Source organism: Canis lupus, chromosome 11, assembly GCF_011100685.1.
Source record: "Canis lupus familiaris isolate Mischka breed German Shepherd chromosome 11, alternate assembly UU_Cfam_GSD_1.0, whole genome shotgun sequence".
In the NCBI taxonomy this organism is placed as follows: domain Eukaryota; kingdom Metazoa; phylum Chordata; class Mammalia; order Carnivora; family Canidae; genus Canis; species Canis lupus.
The window spans coordinates 26,822,855-26,846,205 of record NC_049232.1 but is presented as its reverse complement, the minus strand read 5'-3'; the positions used below and the strand labels follow the sequence as shown (position 1 = coordinate 26,846,205).

Below are 23,351 nucleotides of genomic sequence, written 5' to 3'. Positions count from 1 at the left end.
CCATGCAGGGAGCCCGACGCAGGACTCAATCCCAGGACCCCAGTATCATCTCCTGGGCTGAAGGCAGGCACAAAACCACTGAGCCACCCAGGGATTCCCTTTAGAGAGTTCTTATATGTGTGGAAATTATAAAACTTTCTAGGGATCCCTGGGTGGTGCAGCGGTTTAGCGCCTGCCTTTGGCCCAGGGCGTGATCCTGGAGTCCCGGGATCGAGTCCCACGTCGGGCTCCTGGTGCATGGAGCCTGCTTCTCCCTCTGCCTGTGTCTCTCTCTCTGTCTCTCATGAATAAATAAATAAAGCCTTTAAAAAAAAAAAAAACTTTCTAAGGCTAGAACTTTTAAATTCACAGAAAAGCCAGGCCTAAAAATTTTAACAAATTTAAATTTAACATAAAGTATGTTAACATAGTTTTAAAAGCTAATCATATATTATCTTCCAACAATTCTCACTGTATTTTTTCAATCTAATCTCTGTAATTTAATTTTTATCTTCAGACTTCTACCTAGTAATTAGTACTGTAGTTGAGCTCCGCCCGTATCAACTAATCAGCAAGTTAGATGTACTTGAGTGGAGGTAGTTGTTTCCATTTTGCCACTCACTTGAAACTTCAACAAACTAGTTATCACCAAGCTTTTTCATGAGTTACTATGTTAAGCAACACATAGTGGAAAAAGAAAAAAAGGAAAAGCATTTAGCCAGGCAAAATAGTTATTCCCAAGACTTCAGTAATTTTATTACTGCTCCAGTAATTTTCCTTGAAATGTCGATTGTACCAAGTCCCCAGAAAATTACAAGACTTTAAGGTTCTGAGCAAGATAAGACGCAAATAGGAAAGCAGTATGTAAGGTTCCAAAATAGGGTCTCTTCCACTGGTGGTTTTATTTAAGAAAAATTTTAGAGGAGTCAGTGGGGGGAGGGGCAGAGATAGGGAGATTCCCCCAGGGCCCAAAGATCATGACCTGAGCTGAAACCAGGAGTTGGTCACTCAACTATCTTAACCACCCAGGCCCCCTGCATTGGTGATTATTTTCTAGCATTTCCCCAGTTCTAGGTTTGGAAAGGGAACAAAAACAGTACTTCAAGCAAGAGTACCTGAAGCAGGTGTGATTACAACTGCCTAGCCAATACGTCTTAGCTACAAGTAAAACTATCAAAGTGTTTTTCGCTTGACATGACCATCACCTGCTAACTTGTTAAAATACAAATATGAAGATCACCCCAAACAAGGGGGAACACAAATTGAAATTTCTAGTGGAGCACATCCGTATTTTAACAAAGCCTCCATGTAATTCTGCTGCATAACATTTCAGAATCACTAAAGGAAAATCATTTTGTTTGTATTCTAGTGGTTACTTTAAGCATCTTGGCCTCACCCGTACCCATCACAGGACTTGCATAGAAGTGAAAGGGTTTATTTCACTTTTTTAGATTTTTGAGGCACCTGGGTGGCTCAAGTGAGGTTAACCATCCACTCTTGATTTGGGCTCAGGTCATTATCATAGGGTTGTGAGAGGGAGCCTTGTTCTGGGCTCTCCATCTACCCTTCCTCTACCAGGTAATGCTCTTAAAAAATTATCTATACACCCAACATGGAGCTAGAGCTTATAACCTTGAGATCGAGTCACATGCTCTACCCACTATGTCAACCAGGTACCCTGGAAGGGCATTTAAAACCCCAGCTCAACATATAGTTACCAGGGAATACCCAATCCTAAATGCCTGACTGCTCAATATTTGAGCTTTCAGTTACACTAAGCCATATTCTATAATGGAAATAGAAGAGCACACAGCCGCTGCTAGCCCTAGTACAAATGAACTTATTAAATAATCCACACAGACCGGACTAATTTACTATTCTGATTCGGTTTCGAAGATTTTTTTTTTTTTTGGTGGGGGGGGGGGAATCTGTAGATTCCACCACCCAATGTGGGGCTCAAACTCACAATCCCAAGATCAAGTCTGCATGCCCCACTAAGCCAGGCAGGAACCCCACTGTTCTATTTAAAAAAATGTTCTGTAGTGTTCCTGCAGACTTGTACTACACGCCACCGGCCTCATTTTAAAGTTATTTGAGGGATCCCTGGGTGGCTCAGTGGTCTGGTGCCTGCCTTCGGCCCAGGGCGTGATCCTGAAGACCCAGGATCGAGTCCCGCGTCTGGCTCCCTGTGTGGAGCCTGCTTCTCCCTCTGCCTGTCTCATACATATATAAATAAAAATCTTTAAAAAAATATTCAGATAATGGATATAATCTTAAAAATTTCCTTAGACTCCTATTAATTACTCTCTCTAGAAGATAGTGTACTCTGGGGCAGCCCAGGTGGCTCAGCGGTTTAGCACCGCCTTCAGCCCAGGGCCTGATCCTGGGGAACGCTGGTTCCATGTCAGGCTTCGAGTCCCATGTCAGGCTTCCGGCGGGGAGCCTGCTTCTCCCTCTGCCTGTGTCTGTGGCTCTCTGTGTCTCGTGAATAAATAAATCAAATCTTTAAAAAAAAAAAAAAAAGTGTACTCTGGTGAGAAATTCGCTTTCTTCATTAATAAAATTTTAAATCAAAATTTTAGGAGACCTAAATCAATACAGCTGGCCAACTCCAGTCTTTAATAAATTCACGATCAAATCCAAATTTACCAAAAGTAGGCTTAAAAAAAAAAAAAATCAATACAAACTCAAGGAATTTCCTTCACAGAGGATTAACATTAAGATTAAACTAAAGGCTAAAATTAAAATGATGGTGGAAAAAATGTTCTTAAATTTTATACCAGGTTTAAGTGAAAACATTCCTATGAAAAAAGGTTTGCCATAATCTGGGAATTACTAATAGCATATTTCTAAGAATTTTTTGCTTTCCAAATATTAGCAAATGAAGATACTGAACTTTCTCTTCTATAGCTTGATACAGCCAACAAAGTAGGACCTATGAAAAAAAAAGGCTATCACTGACAGGAAACAAGTAGGGATTCCGAAACACACATAATGCTTTGTTTTGCTTGCTGTTAGTTAACGGTTACAATTAAACAGAAGTGTTGGTAATTAGTAAAGGCCAAAATTAAACTGCAGAAATAAACTGGCAAGGATTTTTTGTGCATGTCACATTAAAAAAACTTTAACTGCCTTTCAGAGATACATCATGAAATCTTGATATGTCCTTTAAATACATTAAAACCTAGTCTCAAAGAGAATTCCTAATAAGTTCTTGTATTTTTTAAATTAAGAATTTGCTTTTTGACAATAGGTAAATCCCTTACACAGCAAGAACCCCAAAAGATTTTGAAAAGCTGGTAGAACGAATTCTTGATATTCCATGTTAATTCCAACTTTGATACTTAGGTCTAAACATGAGCTTTTGCCATTTCTTCACCCTCAGTATTTTAACCTCCAGAGGTTTTTAAAGATAATGAATAGCCTCATTTTTATGTAACAGGAACAAGAAATCCACCAGCACCAAAAACTTTAAAACTCAGATCTTTAGTAGCAGTCTTTAGAACACTCTAGATTAAAAATGTAATAATTTGTTAAAGCATGCAAAAAAGTGTAACAGTGAATAAAAACCACAACTGACAAAAATATTGGTTAACATTCCAAACATGTATAACCAATGAACATGGCCTAGGTTTTTTTTTTTTTATTGGTATTCACTTCAGAAACTTGAATCCACAGATATAAGCAGTATATTACCAGAAAGTTACAAGTAAACACAGATTATACATGCAAATTTCTGTTCACAAAGGTCACATGTGCAGGTATATGAATTAGAAGCGTGCGTCTAGATTATGGCCAAACTGTTTTTAAAATGCAGAAATGTAAAATTACATCTTGAAATATGAAGAGATGGTCTACACACTTCAAAAATCAAATGTTGCTTATACCAGATGTATGACAGCTACAGGATTCAAGTGACAAGCAATAAGATCTCAAGAAATTAATACTGCTCAAAGAGAACGGGAATATTTTTACATTTCACTGAAAATACATTGACTACTAGAATACGAAATCTAGCAGGAACTTATGGGAAAAAATTACAAAAATCTAAAGCCAATTACTTAGTATTTCTTATTACCTAAACAACAGCATGACATTAAAAGAAAACTGCACCTGCTTTTTAATTGCCAATCTCATATTAGTGAAGATCTCCAAATAAAAAGCAACCAAAAAAGCTTCAAACTCCAAATGAAAAGTCTGCAAGGCTCAGATTAAAATGTGGAATGTTTCAGATGAAAGTAATAAAAATACAATTGGTTTTGTTCTTTATTGAATGGAATCAAAAGTTTTGACATTTCTTTGAAGCTTGGAACTAAATTTCATTTCTCTGAATGATTCTACATCTTTTTTCTTGGTGCAAGTTGTCTTTAAGTAGCTTACGAGTCAGTCTCTACAAAGTACTTCGGTCTGTTACCATTCTGATAAAACAAAATTCTTCATTAACTTAACCGTATATGTATTTTTGCTATAACACTTAACACATGAACAGACATCTATTATTTTTCCACTAAAACAAAAGAGTACAATAGTTTTCTTCTAACTATCAGTATTGTATTTAAAAAAGGTTAACATTAAAAACAAAGAACCATTATTTTCTTTGAAATCGTTAAGCTTCTTGCACATCTTAAGCTTCCTTCTTCTGCCTGCGTTCTTCTGCCAATTTATTCAGAAATTTCTGAAAAGAAAAAGTAATTAAGAGTGATTAAGTCACCTAAGAAAACCTAAATGGATAACTTCCAAAATATTCTATCCAGATTTATGAATTTGAGCATAATTTAACATAACATTATTACTATTTTAAAGATTCAGTTATTCTTGTTAAGTCAGTGTACAATACTAAACTAGATCAGAGTATACCACAGTAGGACATGTGAAAAAAATAGTAAAATGTAAAGATTATTTCAGTTTACAATTAACGTTAACTTGCAGAGATAAGAAAACAAAGACCACACTCGCATAGATGAACTGACACTGCTCCAAGAACACAGTAGTTAAAATAACATGGTTTTATTCAACTAGTGAGCCTTCATTAAAGTGGGGAAACATTTTCTTAGAAAGGCAGTAAATATGTCTGTGGGCTGTTCTTTGGTTCAACTACTCAATTCTGCTGTTGTGGGAATAAAATCAGCCATAAATAATAATTAAATGAATGACTGTGGCTATGTTCCAAAAAAACCCTCATTTACAAAAGCAGTGACCCCTGTACTGCACCTGTAATTTCTAGAGTTCTTGGACATATTAAGACATTAATAAGTAATGTTCTTCCCCCCAAAATCTAAATCACTCAATTTCTTTAATTCTGGGTAGAATTTCTCAAGTCTATAGTTACTCCCAATTGATGAGAGGGTTAAAAGCCATTATAATATCCTCAACGAAAAAAAAACACTCAAGAAGTTATCAACTCATTTAGCATTAGCAAAATACTATGCTGCATAATAAATTTTAATGAAGTTGACAAAGTTTCCTTAAAATAGAAATAATAGTCACTCCAATAGAACAAATGAAAATCAGAATATCTAGAAAATATTAGAAAGCATATCATCTATAAAATATCAAACACCAATACAATTTTTGTACTTGAATACTCTTCTATGTAATACATAATTTCTACTACTAATGGAATGAAGCCACCATTCTTTATTCGTATGCTAAATGTTAAGACACATCTAGGTAGCAAAGAACACTTACATTTCAAATTAGTGAAACAGCCAAGGACTGGCATGATTTCCTAAATTAAAGGCTATCATTCCCCGCCCCCCGCCCCCACCAAATTTATGGTTATCTTCATCCATCTACATCAACATACAGAACACGTTTGATGACGGAATACTTTAGTAGCTCTCTACTATAATAAAGCAGTGTAAAAAAAACAGTTTTTTTGTAATTAATGAGTTAACTCCTTTCATGTTTTTCCCCATTATCTGTTTTAACACTTCCTCTTTCAAGAAGTCAAATGCCAAATTTCAAAAGATCCAAATAGAAATGTGTTATGCTTCATTACATTTTATTATTCATTTATCCTTATATCTCATCATAAAAGTCACAGAATAGCATTATTAATAAATAATTTAATGTCAACTGTAAAAATCAGTAAGTATGAAGGGACATGCCACCTCATAAAATTGAAACAGCTTTTTATTGATTCCACTCCAGATTCTTCCAAATTAGAGAAATTACAGTCAAACATTCACTTGAAAATACTGAGATAACTCTGATTATATCAGAATTTATAACATGGCTAGAATATCATTCAATTTTTAATTAGAATGTACTATTAAAAAAAAAGAATGTACTATAAAAAAAGGCTCAATAGATGTTTCTAGAAATGCATTAAACTGCTTAAGGCCCATCAACAAAGAAATAAAAGTGTCACCTCCAGAAGGCATTGCAATGGGTCTACAGAAGGCACCATACACACTTTTCTTTACATACATTTACATGACTTCTTTTCATAAAAAAATTCTCCTCTTGTATATTCAGCCTTACCTTTAATTTCTGATAATGAGGAAGGCTGCTGCAATGAGTATTCTTTGCAACTTCTTCATTTGTATAAAAGAGTGAACACAGCTTACAGTAAAACCCTGTTTTAGGTATCACATAGTCTATACCTAGAACACAAACATACATTCTTACAAATTTAGTAAATCGAAATTTTTCATTAGTGTTCCCAAATCTTTTTTTCCATCAATATTATTTGAATGAGAGAATATTTGTGAGAAGTCCAATATAGCCTAAGTTAAAACAAAACAAAAACCATTACATCATTAGTTAATTTTACTTAACTGATGTTTAAGGTCCCATACCTAACTTGTATTCTTGAAAAGACAGTAATATAAAAGATAAAAAGCAATACGAAATACTCAGAAACCTTTACATGGGGAATTACACGGGGAAAGAACATGTTGTGAAATGATAACAAAAGAGAATACAAAATGAGAGTTGGTTAACTGGAAAATAAAGAATATATTAATTAAAATTTACAAATTATTCTGCAGAGAAGTAAATTTTAAATGGTATCAGAGTTTACTTAAGACCAATTTAAAAATCTTATTTACTAATAACTTGGGAAGGGTGAGAGGGGAAGAAGAAAGCCTTAAATCTCACCAACAGGAACATTGGGCTGATATGGTCCGATTCTATACTCATCTGGAATTGTATAGTCCTCCTTGTTTTCATCACTTTGGCCATCTGCATTTTCACTTGGATCTTTGCTGGGATCATCAGCATTCTCAGCAGATTCAGCGCCTGGTTCTGTATTTTCCTCATTTTTAATTCCATTTTCCAACGCTGCTTCGTTTTCTTGATCAAGTTCCTCGATCTTGTCCACCTTAATTTCAACCAAACCATCATCATTTTTGTCACCAGATTTAAATGCCATGCCCGATTTACGAAGTTTCTGAAGTTCCGAATCTTCCTCATCACCAACCTCATCTAGAGTGACAAAACCTTCCATACTCCCTGGGAAACGACGCTGTTAAGAAAGACAAATTTACTCTGCAACAATTATCCTGCAGCATCCCTTCCATTTGTTTTACTTGAAGGGAAAGGGATAGCGTCTTTGTCTTTATTCATTCTCTCAAAATGCTGACTTTTTCCTTTCTCCCCCAAAATCACGGATTTGTTATAACAAATTTGTTGGTTTTAAAATTAAATAATTAAAGGCTTGCCTCAACATGAAGAGCAGAAAATAAATCGGAGAGGACATTATAGTCTACACTTCTTAAAACTATTATGCTGCAGGGGACTATATCCAAGATGTGATTTGATAAAAAATAGTTCCATGGTATTCTTTGGAAGATAGTATCTTATAATATAATTGTTATTTAGAGAACAATCAGAATAAAATAGAATAGTGGTTTAAAAAGGGGGGAAAAAAATCAAGCTCTGGGGAGCATGACTGCCTATGTTTAAATTTTGACTCTGCCACTTACAAGCAATATGACCAAGGACAATTTACGGAACTTCTCTATGCCTGAATTTTATCATTTATAAAATTGGGTTAACAAAGGTAGCTAGTGCTTACTGTTACCAGGAGGATTAAGTTCATTGGCATAAATAAAGCTTAGAAAAATTTATAGCATGTAATAAGTATCTGCTCTTAAGGATGCAAGTGTATTACACAACAATCATTCACTTCAGCCAAAAAATAACTTTAGGCTAAGTTATGTGACCAAGCCATCAAAATCTGGAGGTAAAAATTAGTCTTCCAATAGCTGAACATTGCTTATAAGGAACCAATGGATCTCACTGTATGAGACCCATTTAACATAGGGGCTTCAAAGGGCATTTTAGTGCTCTAATCCTTAATGTAGATAATCAGCACACCATGCTGTTTTGTTTTACTATTCTTTATGCTCTATGTATTTTTATATTTGTATTCACCTTATATGCTTATCTGTGACAACTGTTCGAAGAAAAATGTCTTAAAAGCTACTAAATTATCTGATCAAGCTTATGTTTCTCAAATAGGAAAATTCTTCAAGTTTAACAATTTTTATTTATTTATTTTTAAGTAATCTCTACACCCAACCTGGGGCTCGGACCCACAACCCCAAGATTCAGAGTTGCATGCTCCACTGACTGAGCCAGTCAAGTTCCCCAAGTTTAATAATTTTTTAAATTAATTAATTAATTAATTTATGATAGAGAGAGAGAGAGAGAGAGAGGCAGAGACATAGGCAGAGGGAGAAGCAGGCTCCATGCACCGGGAGCCCGACGTGGGATTCGATCCCAGGTCTCCAGGATTGCGCCCTGGGCCAAAGGCAGGCGCCAAACCGCTGCACCACCCAGGGATCCCAAGTTTAATAATTTTTAAATGAGTGGTAAAATGTTTTAAGTATCTTGGATCAATTATAAACTCCTATCCTTTTAATTTTTTTTAAGATTTTATTTATTATTTTATTCATGAGAGACACACAGAGAAAGGCAGAGACAGGCAGAAGGAGAAGCAGGCTCCCTGCAAGGAGCCTGCTGGGGGACTCCATCCCGGCCTCTGGGATGGCGCCCTGAGCCAAAGGCAGATGCTCACCACTGAACCACCCAAGAGTCCCATATCCTATCTTTTAAAAAACAAGCTGGACTACAAGGCCGCCTACTAGTCCTTACATGCTACCACTACAATACCCAAATATATATAGATGTAAGTCTTCCTCCTTCCTTACTAAAAATTTCCTTCTGTGAAGTTGGCACTTTTTAACAACTATTATAAAAAGTCTCATTTAATCTATCTATTGCAGAGTTTACTTTTAAATATTATGGTTCATAACTGATTTTTTCTAATATAAATGAGTAATTCTCTAATCTGACTCTGCCAGTATAAATAATATGAAATATTTATCTAACCTAGTTCTCTATCAAAACAGGTCCATATACAATCTTCCTTTACCTTTTTTAGCTTTTTCTTTGCAGCTGCCGAAGCACTGGCATTTCCATCTTTTTTGACAGCTTTGTCTGAAGGTTCCTTTTTCCCCTCAGAAGCCACGTCACCTAAATTAGCAAGATCTGTCTCATCTCCCACTGAACTGCCACTTTCTAGCAGTGCTGCTGCTTCTTCTTCATCTACGAGTAGCTCATCTTCAGATTCAAGCAGCATATTAGGTTCTTGCTCAGCTTGGTCATCCTTTGCATCTTTTTCACCATCTTCACCTGACTTCTCTTCTTGTTCTTTACCTTCAGTTGTACTTTCAGTCTTCTGGGAACCATCAATCTTGGATTTCTTATCGCTTGGAGATTCTTTGCCATCTGGAGAATAAGATCTCTTCCTAGAATCAAAAGGATATCCCCTCAATTAATTCTCCTGAGTTGGAAAACAGAAGTTGAAATATACCAGTGTATACACACACACAAAATGAAATTACCGAGATTTATCTTTTTTCAGTAAGTCAATGCCTCTGTTGGGAATCTAAAAGACAAAATTTTGTATCAGTTAAATAAATGCATTAGAGTATGTTCATGTGCAGGTTATATAATTATCCAATTAACAAATGGTTGAGGAACATCCTTTATATCATCAACTAAGCTTATTCAATCCCATTAACCATACCTAAGAATGTAAGCTGCCCACAGTAAGCAGTTCATTATGATCAACATTTCAACAGAGCAGTAGAGCAATGGGTAATAAACATTTTGGTAGAACTCTGTTCAAATAAAATCTTAAATAAGATAGATAAAAGTAGGAGTTTTTTTTATGTAACACCATTAACAAACAAGCCAAAAACTTGTACTGAAGAATACCGGGGGAAAAAAGGTTGCTATCTTTAAATAACCAAATCCTATATTCTTAGCAAATAGAAATGTTTATAAAAATGTGGTGGCTTGAAATATGTGAAATAAGCTTTATAAGGATGATAAATCCACTACTACATACCCTCAGTACCAACTTTTTATATTTTTCAGACAAGTCAACTTTCACACATCTCCCCTGAAACCAAAGGGCCTTTTTCAAACAGTGGTCGACCATTGCCATTGCATCCTCTCTGGTCTCCATCTCAATAAAGGCCTTAAAAAGAAAAAGAAACAGGGACATTAGTTTTCAAAGACCTGCATATAACTCTGGTGCTTATTATTTTTTCCAGTCTGTTACGAAAATTTAGTCTTTAACACAGAGATCCCTAAAAGTTAAAAGTCACCCAATTACAAAAAATATTTTATTAGAGATTTACACAAAGTAGCAACAAACATTAAAACATCTATATGGAGGCCTAAAACACACACACACACACACACACACACACACACACACACACACACACAATAATTAAAGCAATCAGCTTAGAAGGTATTACTCAAAATACGGCAAGAAAGAAATTAGCTTAAAAAGCCTAGAAAGATACAAACTCAGAATGGCGTTACAAAAGCATTAACGACAACGAAATAAAGATGCTCTTTACTCTGAAATTTTAAGACGAAAACCACAAGTGAATGACGTAATCCAACCCATTCAATTCACTTAAACTTGTAAAGGCTAAAATACCCAGTGTTAGCAAAGCACTCTTGGATAATGCTGGTGTGATTATAAACTGGTATTTTTTGCAGACCAATTTGGCAATATCAAAGTAAAGAAAGTATCAGAATACAACATTCCAATTCTGAAATTCTATCCTTCAATTATGATACAAATATATAAACATTTACAAGCTGCCAAGTCCATAGCACCAAAGGTACAGTCCAAAAAACTCTAAAATATCCATCCATTCAGGAAATTAGTCAGTCTACTCAATGGAATCACATATAAAGTAGAAAGCAACAGTATAATATCACTTGAGCCAAGAAAAAAACAATATACCTACATACACACAGAAAAGATTTTTTTGGATGCAAACCTTGGAAACAAATAGTGTTACCATCTTTACTGTCCACTTTACAGTTTTTCAGTGTTTTACACACTGAGAATCTACTGTATTTTTTTTTTTAAATGACCATTTAGCAGTTTGGTAAAGAAAGTTTAGGAGAAGGTAAATTTAATTATTCTCTTTCTTTATTAAAAATGAAGATACAAAAAAACCTTAAAGCCCTCTAATAACCTTAAAAATTTAAGATATTTTATTTAAATTAACATATAGTATATTATTAGTTTCAGAGGCAGAATTCAGGGATTCATTAGTTCCATACAACAACCAGTGCTAATTACATCACATGCCCTCCTAAATGCCCATCACCCAGGTACTCCATTCCTCCAATCATCTCCCCTCCAGCAACACTCAGTTTGTTTCCTGTAGTTAACTGTTTCATGGTTTGTCTCCCTCTCTGATTTTTCCCTCTCTTCCCTTATGATCTTCCTTAAAGACTTCTGTATGTGGTATTACCTGACTTTTCATCCTCATCAGTATATAATTTTTAATTTTTCCATAAGGCTCAGCAAGCTTGAGAACTGCACTATCAGAATAGCCAGAATGAGGTAAATTGCTAAGATGTATCACACGTCCAAGCTCTTGCTTTTGATCAAACTTCTGGTCTGGCTTCCCTTCAGGTTTCTAAAAAACAAACAAGCAAACAAACAAAAAATTAAATCAAATGGTGGTAGGTATGCTATAATTAGTTGTAAAAATTTAAGTAGTTCTAGTTATTAGCAACAACTTAAAGTAGCGAAAGTGGTACAAATCTGGAGAAAACTGTAATTACCTTTATTCTTTTATACTTCTGGGATAAATGAACTCTCACTGGCTTGCCAAATACTAATGCTGGTGTGGTTGTATAATAATCCACTGCAGCTTGAGCATCCTCTGTAGTTGCCATTTCAATAAACGCCTAAAATTGGACAAAATTATTTCCAAAACAAAACAAAACAAAACAAAAAAACAGGCCCAAGTCTTTCTAGACATATTTAATCATTAATATGATATACAAATGTATAAATATTAATAATTTTTAAGAGTCTAAAAGCAGAACAATGCTATTTTTATTTTTTTTTTCCTAAAGATTTTATTTATTTATTCACAGAGACAGAGAGAGAGAGGCAGAGACACAGGCAGAGGGAGAAGCAGGCATCATACAGAGAGCCTGACATGGGACTCGATCCAGGGTCTCCAGGATCAAGCCCTGGGCTGCAGGCGGCGCTAAACCGCTGCGCCACCAGGGCTGCCCAACAATGCTATTTTTAAAAAATATTTTATTTATTCATGAGAGAGAGAGAGGGAGGGAGGGAGGGAGGGAGGGAGGGAGGGAGAGAGAGAGAGACGCAGAGAAACAGGCAGAGGGAGAAGTAGGCTCCATGCAGGGTGCCTGATGTGGGACTCTAGGATCCCGCCCTGGGCCGAAGGCAGCGCTCAACTGCTGAGCCAGCTAATTTATTTTATTAAAGGTCATTTCAGATTTTACTACCTTCATGCTACTCAATTGTCATTTATTATATCTACTTTTTGAAATAATAATTTGGCATCCATTTTGGTAAAAGTTTGGAATGGCTTCCCAAAGAATCATCATCCTTTTATAGTCGTTATAGTAATCAGTGACAATTTTACTGCTTAAGGATAACAATTAATAGGGGATCCCTGGGTGGCTCAGTGGTTTGGCGCCTGCCTTTGGCCCAGGGCGCGATCCTGGAGTCCTGGTATCGAGTCCCACATCGGGCTCCCAGAATGGAGCCTGCTTATCCCTCTGCCTGTGACACACTCTCTCTCTCTCTCTCACTCTCTATCATAAATAAATAAATAAATCTTTTAAAAAAAAAAGGGGAGAACAATTAATAGATTTACTAAATAATCCATTAGGCCTAGAAATTAACATAATTTTTAAAAGATTACTTATTTATTCATGAGACACCACTGGAGTGGGGTGGCGGGGAGGGGCGGGGGGGGGCAGCGGTGGGCACAGAGACACAGGCAGAGGGAGAAGCAGGCTCCTTGCAGGGAGCCCAGTGTGGGACTCAATCCTGGACATGGGATCATGACCTGAGCCAAAGGCAGGTGCTCAACTGCTGAGCCACCCCAGGTGTTCCCTAGAAATTAACATTATCGACTGTAATTCGATGATTTTTTTTTCTCTATTACATTCCATGTTAATGACTTAATATTACACTGAGTTCTTCTTCTAATATAAAATCATATAATTCCTTAGGAAATATATTAGTAATGAATAAATACTACAGGTATTTCTATTCATACCTCATTAATTTTGTTTAGAATCAGATGATTTGAAATGACTCCAAATGGTTCCACCAGCTGTAATAGTTGATATCTCAAGTTTTTCCCTCGCTGAAAATCCATGATGTGAACAACTCGGCTTGTTTCCTATCCATTAAGAAAAAAATCAAGTCAAGAGGTCTCTTTAGAATCAGGATGAAACAAGTTATATATTAGAATTTTCAAAGTTTAATGCTAACAGATTAAGTATTTAAAACAACTCTTAATATTCTAGAGAATTTTAAGACTACATAGGAAATAAGATGCACTGGGGTTCAGAAAGCCTCTGCAGTTATTTTTAAATGGAATACTATGCACATAGCAAAATTTGTTACACTCAAGGTAATATCGCTATACTCTGGGTATATGAAAGTTAAACTTACAACTATTATTAAAGTCATGTAAAAGCCTGATTTTTAAAAAATAATAGCAGTCTTCCTATCGTAAAGAACTACAATGCAAATTCAATTTATAGGGATTTTGAAATTAAATCACATTTCCCAAAACAACAAGTAAAAGAAAGAGCTGTATTACTGACCACTCTGCCTTTTTGCATGTGTCTTGGTCCTTGCAGGTTCCCATTTCCAGCACCTTTATGAGAAAAAATTATTTTTTCAGTCTTATACTTCTTGTAACAGTTTTAAGTGAAAAATGGGATATCTTCCTTCTTTTTTCTCCCCTTAAGATTTTAGAGAGAGATCGAGCATAAGACCAGGGTTGGGGTGGGGGGGGGGGGTGAGAGAGCAGCAGACTCTCTGCTGAGTGCAGAGCCTTACAAGGGGCTCTATCTCATGACTTTGAGGCTCATGAAATGAGCAGAAAGCAAGAGTTGGGATGCTTAACCTACTCCAGCCACCCAAGCATTCCTTATTTTGTGTTTTTTTTTTTTTTTTTCTTTTAAAGTAGGCTCCACATGCAGCGTGGAGTCCAATGCAGGGTTGGAACTCATGACCCGGAGATAAAGACCTGAGCTGAGATCAAGAGTCAAGATCCTTAACCAGTGAGCCACCCAGGGTGCCTCAAAAAACAGGACATCTTTGAAACACAAATTAGAGGTTACCATTAGTATTTTAAGAACCAGGTCTTTTCATATGATGCTATTTTTGAGTAATTTTTCAACAAGCTCATATTTTACTTTTTACTTCTAATCACCGTATTTAATTTTTATGGTAAAAGCACTTAGGGAAAGTTAACAAGTTTCATAATCACCCAGATTTCCTCTTGGTCCAACTGCTGGTCCCCCAAGATGAAATGAGGGAGGTGGAGGTCCCAGAATTCCTGGTGCTGGGTTTGTAGACTGCTGCAACATGAATGGATCACCCCTAGTAACATGAGACATAAAATATAATGAATGACAAAGAGATCCATCAGAAATAATTAAGATCTATTGTTAAAACACCCCTTTAATGATTATAATTCCAATCTTGGCAGGTATTTGCATCAAGTTAACTACAGAAAAGCTATAACAGCAATAAAATAAAAATTACTACAATCAGAATTCTAAAGATTTTTTTTTACCCACACTGACTTAAACCAAACCCTCATATTCAATATACTCAAAAATTTGTTTATAAATTTTGAAAGTTTAACCTGAATTCCTTACAATGATCTCCTTTATAAACAAGAGCTTAAAAATTTTAACTTACATTGTATGTCCTGTATCATTGTCAGGATTCCATTCTGGGTAGCTTTAAAGAGACCAGAAAATTAACTTTAAAATAAAACTGTCCTTTTCACAAAATAGCCTTGTTTGGCCTTTAAAACAGAGTTTATTAGTAAAGTTATAAGAGAATTTAAGTGTTAGAAATATTACAGTTTAAAACAGACTTCCAAAAAAACCCTCCAGAAGTTTAAATTAATCCAAATGAACAAGATAAACTTGTTCTGTACTGAAAATGTAGGTAATATATATTGAAGTTTAATTTTTAAATTTACTTGTTAAGTCATAAGAAGGAAAAGGTACTGCATGGGGAATTGGAAATGCGGGTATATAGGGAAATAAGGACCAACCACAGATTTTCCTTCTACAATATTAAATACCAATACCAAAAACAGAGTTGAATTGTGACACAAGAAAAGAAAGCCCCAAGAGAGCTAGGTATATGTGAAAACTGCCACTCCAGTGAACAATGGGTATGTGTGTTTAGGCAGGGAAATTCCTTAGGAATTCTATTCCAGCAGCTAAATCAGAACCACAGGTGTCTCAAAAACAAAAAATACATCTTGATGGATTTTGTTTGACAACTTGTAATTTCTAATGACTTTTTCCCTTTTCTCTATCTTCTATATTTTTAGAGCATTACTGTTATTGAAAACGCTTGAATCTACTGTACATATCAAAAGCCATTTTTAAGTATTCTCGCAATTTACAGAAAAAGAGCCAATGTTTGTTTGCCCTACAAATAATATTAAACAACAAAATAGCACTACCACTGAATACCTAATATTCTGAAATCAGTTTCCATCTAAACATTTGTTTGTAACTGGTAATGCCCGGTCACTATTAACTATATGCAGTGATAACAATGTGGATATTACAAGTAAATGATGAACTCCCCAAAACCAATCAATGGCTGTTTCTGATTCACGTTACAGATGCTTTAAAGGTATTTCAAACTCCTACATTTCAAGAAGAAGCTGGCATCGACGACTGTGACTTGCTCCATTGATATGTTGACTCCACTCCTGTAGCAAAGTAAATTAGTAGAATTAACAAAAATAAAGCTAAAATATTTTCATTTGAACCATTCAAACTCTAGGAAGTTAATCTATATGCAGTATCACAGACTGTAGAAACACTTGACCATTCACTAGTCACAATGATTTAATTTAAAACATTTCTCTGAATCCTTGTAGCTTGATCCTGCCCTCAAATACGCCATGCACATTCTTGGAAAAACTGGGTAACTTGATTAACATACTAAAAGACCTGACAGGGAAAAGACAGAGTTAATAAAGATTAAGAATAACTGACCTTGAGATCAGCTAGACATACTAATCTCTGCTGTGGACCAAACTGGATTATATATATTGTATCATTAAAACTGCTTTTGTAAAACTCTATGATAAAATATCCACGCTTCTAAACTACTTTTCTAGAAATGTTATAAATGTGAACAATTAGTTTAAAATAGAATTATTTCATTTTATCCAGCTTTGAGGCATGTTCCAAGTGTACTACAGCCATGAAAAACTAAGATTCAACAGGAATGGCTTTTCTAGAAAATGCTCCCCATTTATCAAAAAACTAAGCTCACATTTCCCAAAAGTAAAGAATCAAATTTCAGGAATATGTTTCCAAATTTTAGGGAGGGAAACATTCTATTCATCAATATTTGTGCTCCTTTGTGGTTATTTTAAATGTAAGGGATTAACTTCTTTCTTTTTATGCAAATAAGCTTTCCTTTCACTAGTTAAAAATCCACATATAAACAATCAATGTTTTAAACAACATCAGAAAGAGAAGTTAGGAAAAGTAGGCTCTGCTGTCAGACTGCCTAGGTTCTACTCCAAGGTGCCACTTAGTCGACATGAATCCTTGGTACACAAATTGAAATTTACTATGACTCCATATTCTAGGATATTGTGAAAAGTGAATGACTAAGGTAATCTGCTTATCAGAACATTGCCAGGCACAGAAGTAGTGCTCAAAAAAGAAAAAAGTGAACTGTCATTACATTGCTTATAAAGCTATCTCATTTTACAATTCCTGCTTTACAAGTATCATGGCTTCACAAATTCCCACAAAATAAGGCAACTTTTGTCACATCCACACTACCTAATACATTATATTTGGAATATAAAACACGGTCAGGCAATGTTTTTAAAAGGGGGTCTCACTTAGAGCTGAACTAAAATAAACCCAATTACAAGATACCTTCTTAAAAAGCTTCAGAATGGTATTTTATAAACCTAATCTTTAAAAATAGATTTATACTACAACAATTTACATACTTCCCCTCTGCTCTAAAAGAACTAACTAAAATCCCATGAAAGTACTATGGAAGCTAGATCTCAAAGCTAGATTGTCTTTTAAAAATAATGGCTAATCACTAAGGAACTTGAAGAATCTCTCCAGCTGGCTCCACAACCAGTTATTTGGGATATAAAAAGTTTGTACTTGCAAAGCAACAGACCACTGACTTACTGGAGGATACTTTTAAAATGGCTGTAAGAAGAAGCGCCATAGGTAAAGTTCACAAAATTAGTCAGAGGGATTAAACAAATACTTTAACTTAGAATTTTCTGGACTAAAAATATTTAGATTTTATTTAAAATGTCCTTGAGAAGCAGTGTGTTGGGAGAGGAGTAAAAGTTACCCTATTAGGCACATTTCTAATTCACAGGAGATGGAAAGGGTATCTAGTTGAGCAGAAAACTATTTATATCCAATCCTCTATGCTCTTTAAAGGTTCAAACTTATGGTAAATGTGTAGCTAGTCTTTCAAAGTACTAGAAGGAAGGCCAAGATCAAAGAATCATTATGTACCTCCCAAGACCACCCATTCCTAACCTGCACTACCACACCAGATCTTTGGTTTTAAAATGAGGATTAAGAGTCAAAAGGGTTTTTTAAAAAACCTCTATCCTTGATTCTACATTGAGTTAACTTTCACATCAGATTAATAAGGAAAAAGGATTCACTTTTTGAATGCAGAAGTTCTGTAGAAAAATTTCCTTCACCTTGATGTCTTTGAGATATCTAAGTTATATAAAGAAAGAATAATTTGGAGAAGCACTTCTGGAATGGCAGAATAAAGATAATTTAAGGGCTTCTAGAATAATACTAAAAGGAAAAATATGAACTCAAGTGACAAGACAGTGAAAAGGCTGTAGTGGGCACTTTTCTTTAAGTGAAAAGAATTTGAGGGAAGTTTAAGGTTGTGGAGAAAAGCAATTTGACAATCTAAAATGACCTAGAAAGAAATAAAAGCAACACCATCACTGAAAGTCACTTAAAATATCAAATAATGATGACAAATTAGATCACTTTTTCAACTTAAAGTTCCTTCTTTCATAGTAAGATGAAGTTTTGATCATGTAAGCTTTTTAAAACACTACCACTAAGTGACTAGAACAGATTTTCCAAGTTATGCAGCAATACCGGAGAGCAGGATTAAATGTTTAAAAATTTTCATTATCTACTTTCACCACAGGAATTTTCTCAAGTCATTGTTTCTATATCAGCTATAAAATGAGAAAGGACCAAAACTAAAGGTAAATAATTACTTTTTCAATAACGCAGATACCCAGAAAACATGAGCTATGTTAAGGAAACTGGAATACATTAAGAGAACCCAAGTGCTTAAACTTCTTAAAAATGGTCCAATTTACAAATATAAATTTTGTAAATCAATCAATCAATGGGCCTCAAGCAATTCTTAAATGTTCCCAATACTGTGATATAATACCAAAACTAGCTAGGGCCTAAGCATTGTTACAGGTTTAAAATACCTCCTGCAATAGGCAGGGTATCTTACTCTTGAATCCAAAGTTTCATCAGATAATTAAAAACTGTTCTTTTGTTAATTTAGATCCACTTAACTATAATTACTTATTAATATTATTGTTAAGGAACTAACAGGCAGCAAAATTTGGAGAGAAAAGATTAATCACATATAATAACAGAAACTTTTCTCTGATTAAAGCCCTCTTGTGGTTTCCTTTTGTGTTCCTTTACTGTTTTTCTATGTGCAAGCAACAAGGGTAAATTACTGCCCAAAGTCAGAATAAGATTTCTAGCAACAGCTCTTGATGTATGAGGACTCCATTAGCAAAGATTTTAAGTCCCTTAGAATCACTTTCATTTGAGTCACTGTAACTAGCTATTTCCCTTGGAATTTAGAGATCCTGAGGACACTGATCATATTGCCAGTTCTGCAAAAGGCAAGAAGTAACAGAAAAACTGAGTCACCAAAGTTTTGTGGATCTTTTCTTTAAATCAACTCCTATCACAGCTAAAACTTTATGCAACATATTTGAAAAAAGACAACACTAAAGACACCTAGCAAATAAAATTCTCTAACTTTTGAGTTTGGGGTTATGTCTTCAATAAAAATAAATCTAAAAATTTAAATTTAGCATTCAATGTTAGTTCATTTTATTTGGATTAAAGATTAAAATATTCTTTGTGCTGTACTTAAACAATACATTAACTCAAAAGATTAATTCAAAAGATATTTTTCAAAGTATTCTGTGAATTCAAATAAAAGAAGTCTCCTAATTATCTGAGGCAAAAATACTGAGAAACAAATAGAAAAAGAGTGTGACTGGTAATACTTTAAAAACATCATTCAGATCTAGGATTTAATTTACTCAAAAAAATCAAGTCACTAAAAAATGCATTTTAAAGGGATAGATATGAAAATGATCCTTCCAAATGTTACTGTAAAGAAAAAACCCTGTAATAGTAATCATCATCAATTTCATGGCAGCAACATGTTAAGTAGAGTAACTGTACAGCACATCAGGAAATATGGACGGTCAGAGATCATAGATCAAGCTAGTAGAGTGCTATTATGTTGACTCTTAAGCCAACTGCACTGCGTATTGGAAAAAAAATCAGTGAGAATGAGTAACACTGAAAACGTTGGAAGAGAAAGAACTAAGTATTTAAAAGGGCATTTTGAAAAAGCTCCCATTTTGCTAGATGTGATAATTAAAGCAAAGGAGAATTAGATATATACATATATATTTTGCTCAAATGACTATACCAGAAGTCTAAACCTAGTCAGAAAAAGAATATGCTTATGAGGAACATAGAGCAGGATACTGCAATAGTTGATTTTTCCAAGTTTCTAAAGGGACAGATGCAATATGGGATAATAAAAAGTGAGTTTTGAAGTATGTTTAAGAAAAGTTGTGGAAAAGGAGAAAAAAAATGATGAAAAATTTCAGTCATAGTATGAGAGTTTGTGTTAAAGGGAAATTAAAAAAGAAGAATGAACTAATCTAAAATATGAAACATACTGAAACAAACACCAGGGCTCTACATTAACTCTTTCCCTGTAGCCACAGATAAGGAAAAAAAGAGAATTGTTCAAGAATACATCTTTACTACATACAAATCAGCAATCAAGACAGATGGAGAGCTAAAATCTAGCATCCTGAATGGCAGAGCACATTGACTGCAAAAAAAAAAAAAAAAAAAAAAAAAAATACTTAAAACAATTCAACAAAGCAGACAAAAAAAACCTGCTTAAATATATGATTAAGAAGAACATATTGATGCCAAAAACCAACAAGATAATCTCAGTGGATGACAGCTTTGTGGCCAGAAGTAATCTAGGTAGATTGTATTAATGTAAAGCCCTGGTTTAACGCTCAAAAACAATTACCTTCCAAATAAAGTGTTCTCAAAAGCATAAAAATTCTCGATCAACTCAGTGTCACCAGACTACAGAATTAGAGTAAAAGATATAGGTAAATACAGAATAGGCACTACAATGTAAAAGAAATTAGAAGTATCTGTTGCATTAACTCACCTTATTAGAATGAACTGGCAAATCACATATAGAGCACAGATGGGGATAACCCTTCGGTAAGAGTCCATGGAAGTCTTCAATATTGCTACTTGGAGGAGCGCCCCTCTTTTTCTCAAAGAGAGATCTCTCTTGTAAGGGGCCAGGACCACGTCCCATTCTCTCATACTCACTGTCAAATTTATGATAGTTATGCGAGGTCTCACCAAAAAAAGAATCATCCCTACACCTTTCTCCATCTCTTAATCTGTCATCTTCATAATCCATTCTGTCATAATAACCAGATTCTTGAGAACGACTTCCATGGTCATAATCAAGCACTGGGTTGAGACTAGGACCACGATCATCAAAACTATCTCTTCTAAAGTGCCTTTTTTCTTCCCAATCATCCCTAGGTACTCTGTATGGTGGTTCCCGTGTAGCAGATCTGCCATCTCTACCATAACTCAATGTAGGGCCTTCTTCAGTTCTCCTCCTTTTAAGCTGTAGAAGGATTTGGGGCAAATTCTCAGGAGTAATCTTGTCCTCTGGATAACGACTCAGTTCATCTAAGTCTCTAGCAGACAGACCAAAGCTGGCCAAAATGTTACTGGCCTGGTCTGCATCTCCACGGTGTTGAGAAGACAAAGGGAGTGGACCTCTACTTCCAATGTTAAATATAGACTGCAAATTATGGGAAGAAGTACTAGCAGAAGACAGTGCACTATGAGCTCCTTGTTGATTCAATGAAGAACTCATTCCAAGATTCATTAAACTAGCAAGGCGTGCAGTACCCTGGTTCATCCTTCCAAGAGATGCTGGCATACTTAAAGACTGGGTAGCAGCAGCAAGAAGGCCTATTCCTGCTGCAGACAGGTCACGCCCATGACCCTGCGAGTCCCTACCGAGAGATGACTGCTGGAATGACTTGGACATTGTAGAACTATCTCTTGTCTAGTTTATAGACTTAAAAAAAATTTTTTTTTAAAAGAAGGCCAAAAAGAAAGCTCGAACTAGCAAACTAGGTTAACTTTGCTTCAAAAAATGGTAACGCCAAGAAAAAAGGATCAATAAGGACTGTAGAATCTTCTTCAAGCTGAGAACCAGCAGACAACTCTGTAGAAAAATAAGCAATTTTAGTCATAAATCCCTTTAAGTAGATGCTGTTTTTTTTAGAAAAAAAACTTATGCATCATGTTGATTAAAAAAAAAACATTTAAGATCTCAAACTTACAAGGAATTTATTACATATCTTAAACAGATTCCAGAAGTATGCAGAGCCTGCATATAGATATTTAAAAAGTCTTTCATGCTAAAGTTTATTAAAGGGAATTTCATACTGAATTTAAAAACATTTTCAATTGAAGGATTAGATGTCTGAGTACATCAAAATTTCAGTAAAAATATAGATGGGTCTCTTCTTTTGAAAGAATAAAAATACACCCTATAATATGATGTTTAAGTTCCAGGAGAAGACTAAAAACAAACAAAAAAATCAAGGTCAGCAAGTCAAAGATGAATCAGTTGTATTCTGCTTTAGAAAATGAGACCTATTTATTACTATCAGAAAGAACCAAGCAAAATCACAAGTAAATGAAGCTTAGGAGTCAAGTACCTAGTCTAAGATCTAAGACCAAACACAATAGTTGAGACCTTTATGTAGCAAAATCAATTTGAGGTAAAGACAGATGTGAAGAAAAAAATAAGTGACTTCCTAGTTTAAGGATTTCTGCACAAATTTAAGCCATATAACTAACTGCCTTCTTATTGTCCATCCTCAATCAGGCAGTGCTTATTTCATTTCTAATTTTAAAAAGTAAGGAGAACTAAGTATGGTCAATATAGAAATAGGAGAACTTCCAAGAAAAAACCCAGGTATAGGAAGTATAGGTGATTTAAAGAAGTGAAACTCCCCTCTAAGTTAACATTCATCAAAGCTCATTTGATACTCAGAGCGACAGAACCTCTAGAGCTCAATACAGGTAAAAATGAAAATGATATTGTGCTTACATAGATTTCCATAAACTTTTCACGAGAATAACCCAATCACCTGGAAATTTTAAATTCTGAACACAATCAATCCCCCAAGAAATGTTTCTGGATGAAATTACTTTCATTACCTTCCTTAAACCGTATTTCATCTCAACTTGTTACAGAGGAACTTGCAAGGCATTTTCATATGACTCTCATAAAATATCAAATGATATACATAAACAAATGCTCTTGATGAAATAAATTTTTATTATCACAACTATATATTGAGGTCTAAAGTTGTTTGCTATGTAATTCAACT

General features: G+C 34.9%; 1 protein-coding gene across 1 annotated transcript in view; it reads right to left on the bottom strand.

The window, feature by feature from the left end:
- Positions 1 to 3,444: 3,444 nt before the first annotated feature.
- The window catches only part of MATR3 (matrin 3), a 31,884-nt gene continuing 11,977 nt past the window's right edge, over positions 3,445 to 23,351 (bottom strand). Inside the window, exons 2-15 of the mRNA NM_001205258.1 lie at positions 21,083 to 22,174; positions 16,222 to 16,283; positions 15,245 to 15,286; positions 14,808 to 14,920; positions 14,137 to 14,189; positions 13,581 to 13,706; positions 12,100 to 12,225; positions 11,784 to 11,951; positions 10,346 to 10,477; positions 9,837 to 9,880; positions 9,365 to 9,740; positions 7,084 to 7,306; positions 6,466 to 6,587; positions 3,445 to 4,654 (exon numbers count right to left, since the gene is read on the bottom strand). Of these exons, the coding sequence (NP_001192187.1) occupies positions 4,604 to 4,654; positions 6,466 to 6,587; positions 7,084 to 7,306; positions 9,365 to 9,740; positions 9,837 to 9,880; positions 10,346 to 10,477; positions 11,784 to 11,951; positions 12,100 to 12,225; positions 13,581 to 13,706; positions 14,137 to 14,189; positions 14,808 to 14,920; positions 15,245 to 15,286; positions 16,222 to 16,283; positions 21,083 to 21,994 (2,550 nt within the window). The 5' untranslated portion in view covers positions 21,995 to 22,174 and the 3' untranslated portion in view covers positions 3,445 to 4,603. The remainder of the gene's footprint in view (positions 4,655 to 6,465; positions 6,588 to 7,083; positions 7,307 to 9,364; positions 9,741 to 9,836; positions 9,881 to 10,345; positions 10,478 to 11,783; positions 11,952 to 12,099; positions 12,226 to 13,580; positions 13,707 to 14,136; positions 14,190 to 14,807; positions 14,921 to 15,244; positions 15,287 to 16,221; positions 16,284 to 21,082; positions 22,175 to 23,351) is intronic.